General features: G+C 37.2%; 1 protein-coding gene across 1 annotated transcript; it reads left to right on the top strand.

Moving 5' to 3' along the window:
* Positions 1–1,035: 1,035 nt before the first annotated feature.
* On the top strand, positions 1,036–1,965 carry LOC122525685. Its single transcript, XM_043648607.1, has 2 exons — positions 1,036–1,710; positions 1,822–1,965. The coding sequence occupies exons 1-2, from the start codon at positions 1,036–1,038 to the stop codon at positions 1,963–1,965; spliced, it is 819 nt and encodes a 272-aa protein (XP_043504542.1).
* The last annotated feature ends 6,388 nt before the right edge of the window (positions 1,966–8,353 follow it).

Raw genomic sequence — 8,353 nt, 5'->3', positions numbered from 1 at the left:
GAAGTTATGCTGCTATCGTTCGTGATGTTAGCCGCGGATGTTCTCTTTTCGTCAATTATAGATCCTACTGTATGAAGATCCTCTAAATTGTTGAATTCTTCCTCCTCTTCAGGGCTAATATCTACACACTCTCGATACGATCGTTCGTATTCGTCTATTAATTTAGTAAGGCGTTCGTAGCGATTTACTAGTTCGTTAATCTTTGATTTCCCTTCCCCGACTAAGTTTTCTAAAAAAGTTAATCGACCCTTCAAAATCTTTCGTTCCCGTCTGAGTCGTTTTACCGAATACATTTTGGTGCCTCCTGTGAGGTGTAAATTTCTGATTCCTGATTTGAGTGAAACTGCGTATTCGGAATCGTCACTAAAAAAGTTTAGTTCCTGAATATACACGCTGCCACGTCGAGCTAGTCATCACAAAGGATTCGGATAGGAGATAAGTAGATTGTGTAAACCACACCACATAAGATTTCATAAAACCGTTACTTTTAATAGCGGATAATTTTTATAATTGTAATAACCCGTTACCGTAAGATACATAAGAATCATAAGAAGGGTTTCATAAGAGAATTAACACTAAACATACCATAACGGGTCAAATGACCCATTTTGAACTTTCGCATTGAAAATGCACATTTAATTTTATTGCGTTTGCACATTTGACTTCATGACTTTTTCTAAGTAATTAATGTACAGTTATAAAATTTTTTTTTTTTTCTTTTGTTTATTCTGAGTAATCATTGTTGTATACCGATATCTACCACAACGGGTCATTTGACCCGGAGAGAATTTTTTTGTTTTATGAGATTATCGAGTCATATTTGTAGTCAGTAAGTTGCACATTCTTCCAAAGACTGTTGCGTAAAGTAGTTCAACGAAAATAGCTCAGAATAATTTCAAGAAAATATCAAATTTTAGATTGAAAATAGCTTTTTAGTGGAAGAAAAAGTGGCAAAAATTGAAAGTCTTGGTAAGTACCTAGCTTATATTTTATTTTGATAGCTATAGTAATACAGGTAATTTTTTACCCAGAAAAATGTCGAAGCAAACAAGACAGTACAAGTTCTTAGAAGATATAAATAATATTGGCGAAGAGTTTTCAGAAATTAGTGAAGATGAATTTTCTGAAAATGAAGATATATTGGTTGCAAATAAAAATGAGTTTGATTCTACAGATACTGACGATGAAGAGGAAAATATTGTGAATGTATGTAGTGGCCGAAAAAGAATAAGATTACTCTTAAGTTCGGAAGAAAGTGAAGTAGAAATAAATGAACAAAATGTTGCGAATGATGGATCTGTTTGGCAACAAATGCATGTAGGTGGCACACCTGGAAGAGCACCACTTCATAACATTTTTAGGCAAGAAGTAAGCCCAACAGGATATGCAAAACGTCATATAATGAAAGGTAAAGTTAGTACTGCATTTTCATTGATAATTGACCACCGTATTATGAACCATATAAGAACATTCACAATAGAAGAAGCAAAGAGAGTGTTAGGTTCCGATTGGAGTTTATCTAAAAAAAAATTAGATGCATTTATTGCAATTTTATATGCTCGAGCTGCATATGGAGCAAATAATTTGAATATTTCCTTTTTGTGGAATAACATATGGGGGCCTAAATTTTTTTCTGAAACTATGAGCAGAAAAATTTTACCGAAATTCTTAGATTTATTCGTTTTGATAAAAAAAGTCAGCGGAGCCAACGTTTGAAAACAGATAAATTCGCTATGGTATCTGCAATTTGGAATACATATTTTCATTGAGAACAGCCAAAACTGTTACAAACCGGGTGAAAATATTACTATAGACGAACAGCTATTTTCGACTAAAGTACGATGTAGATTTACGCAATACATGCCTAACAAGCCGGATAAATTTGGAATCAAATTTTGGTTAGCATCGGACGTCGATAGCAAATACGTCATAAATGCACTTCCATATCTTGGAAAAGATGAATAGGGCCCTCTTCAGTACCACTCTCTGAATATGTTGTACTCAAACTCATTGAGCCATTTACGGGTTGCGGGCAGTTGCGTCTTAGCATTCGAAGTGTACGGACGTTCAGAGTGTAGATCCGCGTGTTTATAACTTTATTGTTTACATTTTATGTATAACGAATAAATTCGTTACCTGGTTGTTTAATTTTCAAATTTTTAACAAATCGGTCACCAGCTCATGGCAATAAACCTTTCGCATATCCTTGACCGGGATATGCAAACATCAACCACATTTCCATCATGGCAAGAGGTTACTACTCATAGGCGTGAGCATGCTTCTTGTAGCAATAAAAGAGCAAGAATAGATGATGATAACAATGTTCCTCGAAGTAATGGAGTACCCGAAACCGTTAACAGATTCTCGGTCTTAACTTCAAGTATAGTCACAGATTGCGATATGCCGCAAAACGAACAAGTGCAGAAAATACCACTACCTCCTCCAATTTACATAGATGACGTCCGTGACATTCAATCTTTAACTAAATGCCTAAATAATGTAGTTAAAAAGATAATTACACCTATAAAATTAGTAATAATCAGGTTCGTATATTAGGGGGACCGGAAAGTAATGTCGTTTCTGCGCATGCCAATACTTGATTGTCATTTGTCAGCTCATTGTTTGGTTCAGAGGCGTACCAAAGACATTGTGAGGTTATAGTGATTTCTTTACTTATAGACAATTGAATTACAATTTTTTTTTGTAATTTTGGGTAAAATGGCCAGCCAAATACCAGAAGAGGTACACATCCGGCATTGCATGCTCTTTGAGTTTCGCAAGGGAAATAACGCAACAGTTGCTACCAAAAACATTTGCGATGTTTATCCAAATGCACTGGACATTCGTAAATGCCAAAGGTGGTTTTCCAAGTTCAAATCGGGTAATTTTGATCTTTCCGACTCGTATCGATCAGGAAGACCATCAGCGTTAGACAACGACGTGTTAAGGGCGGAAGTGGAAGCAAATCCGTGTCAGACGATCGAGGAATTGTCAAACAGTCTCAACCAACCTTGGTCGACCATCCAAGAACATTTGAAGCAGATTGGGAAAGTAAGCAGAGCAGGTGTTTGGGTCCCGCATAATCTGTCCGAACAGAATAAGGCTAACCGATCAATCACATGCAACTTATTGCTTCAACGACACAACACAGAAGCGTTTTTTGATCGCTTGATCACAGGAGATGAGAAATGGGTCCTGTATGATAACCCAAAACGCAAAAGGCAGTGGCTCTCTCCAAATGAAATCCCTCGGAGTACTGCTAAGCCAGGTTTACACCCCAAAAAAGCGCTTTTGTGTGTTTGGTGGAGTATTCGCGGCATTGTTCATTTGAATTACTGAAACCTGGACAAACTGTTACTGCAGACCTCTACAGCGAACTATTGCAGCGAGTCAATCAATCTTTAATTGAAAAGTGGCCAGCGATTGTCAACTGAAAAGGCGTCATTCTCCAACATGACAATGCAAGACCGCACTGCGCAAGGCGAACTCTAGAAAAAATTAATGAATTGGGGTGGGAGGTGCTGCCTCATCCACCATATTCGCCCGATGTTGCACCATCGGATTTCCACTTATTCCGAGCGCTGCAACACTTTTTAAGTGGCAAAACATTTGCAAATTTGGATGATATCCAAAATGCCATCTCTAGATATTTTGCCGAAAAACCAATTAATTTTTATCGATCAGGGATTGAAAATTTACTCACTAGATGGCAAAAGGTTATTGACAATGATGGGGAATACATCATTGATTAAAAATAAAGACTCGTTAAAAATGTATGTGTTTGTATTTAGCGTAAGAAAACGACATTACTTTCCGGTCCCCTAATTACCAGCAGATGCGGACTCCTACAGAAAAATTACTAAAACCTTAAAATCAGTAAATGCTAGCTTTCACACATTTCAATTAAAACAAGAACGTTCGTTTAGAGTTGTGTTACGTAACGTACATCACTCTGCTGATTTGAACGACCTGAAAGACGAACTAATGGAGCTGGGTCACGAAGTTGTAAACATCAGTAATATTTATCACAGAGCTACACACAACCCACTATCCATGTTCTTTATTGACCTTAAACAAAAAACACAACATGGTCTACATATAAAAAACTGAATAACACAATAGTCAAATTTGAATCACCACGTAAGAAAAAGGAAATTGCTCAATGCAAGAGATGTCAAAAGTATGGTCACACTCAAAAGTATTGTAATCGCAATTTTCAGTGTGTTAAATGTTCTGGTCAGCATGCTACGGCAGATTGTAAGAAATCTATAGATACTCCACCAACTTGTTTCCTCTGCGGTGCCAACCATACTGCGAACTACAAAGGGGGGTGCCCTTCCTACCAAGAGATGTACAAAAAGACGTTTCCTACACCTAGAATAAGGAAAACTGTAAATATTCAACTAATCTCGAAACCAACCCACCGGTAAACATTCAACGTTACGCCGACCAATCTATGTCTTACGCACAAGCCGTAAATAAAAATATACAAATATCAGATACTTCAAATCCGCAGCATTCAAATAACGTAAACAATAATAACGGCTCAAGTCTTACAGATTCTATAAGTAGACTAGAAAAACTCATCGATAAACAAAGTGAACTAATAAATAAACAAATCGAACAATCAAACAATCTCATTTCATTATTAACGGTAATAGTAAGTAAGCTGTCGTGTACTAATAAATAATGAAGACATTACGCATTGCTCTTTGGAACGCTAATGGCCTAATGAAACGTAAATTGAAGCTGGAAGTATTTTTAAAATTATATGACATACAAATTATATTAATATCGGAGACACACTTTACGGTTAAAAATTATTTTAAAATCTTCGGTTATAAGATGTACTCCACGAATCATCCAAGTGGAAGGGCACATGGTGGTACTGTGATTCTAGTTAAATCTAACATAAGACATTACGAGCTTGCGCCATATAAACAAGATCATCTTCAGGCAACAAGTGTCATGATATATGACTGGCATTGCCCAATAGCTTCTCGGCAGTGTACAGTCCTAGACATACTATCAAAAAAGAAGATTTTGATAATTTCTTCGAAAGTCTAGGCTCTAGATTCTTAGCCGGAGGTGACTTTAATGCCAAACATAACATCTGGGGTAGTAGAATTATAACACCAAGAGGTAAAGCACTCTCAAAAAGCATCGAAACTAATAGATTATGTTGCATTAGTTCAGGTGAGCCTACCTACTGGCCAACTGATGTAAATAAAATCCCTGACTTGCTTGATTTTTTATCGCTAAAAATCTATCTCCTCGATATATACAGGTCTGCTCTTCATTTGACCTTTCTTCCGATCACACTCCAATCATAGCAACAATAAATACAACTATTATCGACAAAAAGCCACCAATCTCTTATACAATAGACTAACAATGGGATTTCTTCCGCGAAAATTCAATAATACTGTTGATACCACTTTACCATTGAAAACAACTGATGATGTGGACCACGCAGTAAACCATTTAACGCACAATATAATAAATGCAGTTCGAGCCTCTACACCTTCTCTGGAGTATAGTTCTGGTCATGACTATCCTGCATATATTTTAAATAAAAGTGTAAATAAACGTAGTTGCGTAGAAATTGGCACAATAGTAGATCTCCTGAGGACAAACGTAAACTTAATAAAGCTACCAAAGTGTTAAAAAAAAATACTGCAGAACTTTAAAAATGAAGGTCTTCAAAGTTACCTTCAGAACTTAACTCCTACTGCAGACTCTAACTATTCACTCTGGAAAGCAACAAGGCGTTTTACCGTCCAATTCAAGACATTCCACCGATCCGTCAGTCCCAGGGTGAATGACCACGCAGTAAACCATTTAACGCACAATATATAATGCAGTTCGAGCCTCTACACCTTCTCTGGAGTAATTTCTGGTCATGACTATCCTGCATATTTTAAATAAAATTGTAAAAAACGTAAGTTGCGTAGAAATTGGCACAATAGTAGATCTCCTGAGGACAAACGTAAACTTAATAAAGCTACCAAAGTGTTAAAAAAATACTGCAGAACTTTAAAAATGAAGGTCTTCAAAGTTACCTTCAGAACTTAACTCCTACTGCAGACTCTAACTATTCACTCTGGAAAGCAACAAGGCGTTTTACTCGTCCAATTCAAGACATTCCACCTATCCGTCCCCTATCCGTCAGTCCCAGGGTGAATGGGCAAGAAAACCAATAGATAAAGCCAATCTCTTCGCCTCCTACCTGGCAGATGTATTCAAACCATCTTCACCTTCAGTACCTGCAGAAGATGAAGACGTCTGGACATTTATGCACTCACCTTTCCAATTATCTCCACAAATAGAACCGTTTACCTCAATGGAAGTCAAGCAACAATTGCATCACACGTTAATCCGAAAAAAAAGCACCTGGCCTCGACTTAATCAACGGAAAGATGATCAAAGAATTACAAAAAAAGGAATAGCGTATATTACCTCACTATTCAACGCCGTTTTACGCCTAGGCTACTATCCTACTTCATGGAAAGTAGCAGTGATTACACTCATTCACAAGCCAGGTAAACCACCTCACGACGTTACGTATACCGACCAATCAGTCTCTTATCCTCTTTATCTAAGCTATTTGAAAAAATGTTCACTAATCGCCTACTAAATGTCTTGGATGTTCCTACTCTTCCCGACCATCAGTTCGGGTTTCGGAAATACCATTCAACAATTGAACAGGTCCATAGAATAACTCGTCAACTATCGCAAGATCTTGAAAAGAAAAAATACTGCTCCGCAGTATTCCTGGACATAAGGCAAGCTTTCGACAAAGTCTGGCACACCGGACTACTTTATAAACTTAAGAAAATATTTCCATATCCTTTTTCCTGATCCTTAAATCCTACCTTACAGATAGAAAATTCATGGTTAAATATCAAAACCAATTTACTTCAGCTTATCCAATCTTGTCCGGTGTTCCACAAGGCAGCGTACTTGGGCCCATACTGTACACAATTTTCACGGCAGATCTACCTACCTCGGAAGGGATAACTACTGCTACATTTGCAGACGATACAGCTCTGCTAGCATCTGAGAGTGATCCACGAAACGCGACTGATATTCTCCAACGTCATCTGCACTTACTAGAAAAATGGTGTCAGAAATGGCGAATCAATATCAACGAAAGTAAATCAGCTCATATAACCTTCACATTGCGCAGAGGCACGTGTCCCCCTGTGGTCATTAATGGGGTAAATATTCCTGTTAGAGACTCGATCAAATATTTAGGTATTATCCTAGACAAAAGGCTGACATGGAAGCAACATATACAAACCAAAGTAAAACACCTCAAAGAACGAGTAAGAAAAATTTATTGGCTGTTTGGTAGATCGTCTAAGTTAGATTTGGAAAAAAAGCTCGCTATCTATAAAGCTATTCTAAAACCCATATGGACTTACGGAATTCAACTATGGGGAACTGCGAGTAACTCCAATATAGAGATTTTACAGAGGTTCCAATCAAAAACTCTACGAAACATCTGCAATGCCCCATGGTACGTTACAAACAAAAGAATTCATCAAGATTTAAGAATATCTACAATAAAAGAAGAAATTGTTAGCTTCAGTGAACGCTACAACTCCCGTTTAGCCAAACATCCCAACCCTTTAGCAAAAAATTTACTGGAAACAAATGAACTAGTACGAAGACTAAAAAGGTTCTACCCTTCTGACCTTAAAACAAGATTTGAATGATTTAAAACATAGTAATATTATTTGAGTCTAATGTATTATATCTACACTCACCATTGTAAATCTTATTTATTTACATTTCATGTTATTACATCACGCCAGCCTAAAGTACTTATAATTCTCGTCGAGAATTGATTGTATGTTCTGTAATGAATAAAAAAAAAAAAAAAAAAATTTGACCCGCTATGGTAGAGATAGGTATACATTAAGTCTTGGTATGATTAGTGTTAAGAGGCGAGGTTTTGGTATCAGTATATATATATTTATTCTAAAGTCACTCTCGCAACGTAAAATTTCCCGAGCCAACCATTAACATAAACTAAGCCTCACTCATCATATAACTAACATAAGAACCGACAAATACTGAACTGAACCTCTCTCCGTATTGTCCGACTGCCCTTTTATACTTCTCCATCGATCAACGGAGCATCGGCGCTTCTCTCTTCGCATACACTTCTTCTACGCATACAGCCTATGTTCTTCACACTTAATCTTAAGAATATCGTTATCCTAAACAAACATTCGCACGCACTCACACTAGTGCAGGCGCCAACGTGCACGAACCTGCATAAGACGTTTACAATCGGCCAGTCTTGACGGTGACCGCCCTCGGTCACTAGACCATCACACATACA

This window comes from Polistes fuscatus, unplaced genomic scaffold (assembly GCF_010416935.1).
Source record: "Polistes fuscatus isolate 324 unplaced genomic scaffold, CU_Pfus_HIC Scaffold9, whole genome shotgun sequence".
Taxonomy (NCBI): Eukaryota; Metazoa; Arthropoda; class Insecta; order Hymenoptera; family Vespidae; genus Polistes; species Polistes fuscatus.
The sequence above is the reverse complement of the archived record's forward strand: the minus strand, read 5'-3'. Positions and strand labels throughout refer to the sequence as shown.

Bases quoted from the DNA above. Each gene is read 5' to 3' on its own strand.
- LOC122525685 (XM_043648607.1), top strand. From the start codon at position 1,036: ATGTCGAAGCAAACAAGACAGTACAAGTTCTTAGAAGATATAAATAAT. The intron at 1,711-1,821 runs GTTTGAAAACAG...ATAGACGAACAG, and splicing joins AAAAAGTCAGCGGAGCCAAC to CTATTTTCGACTAAAGTACG.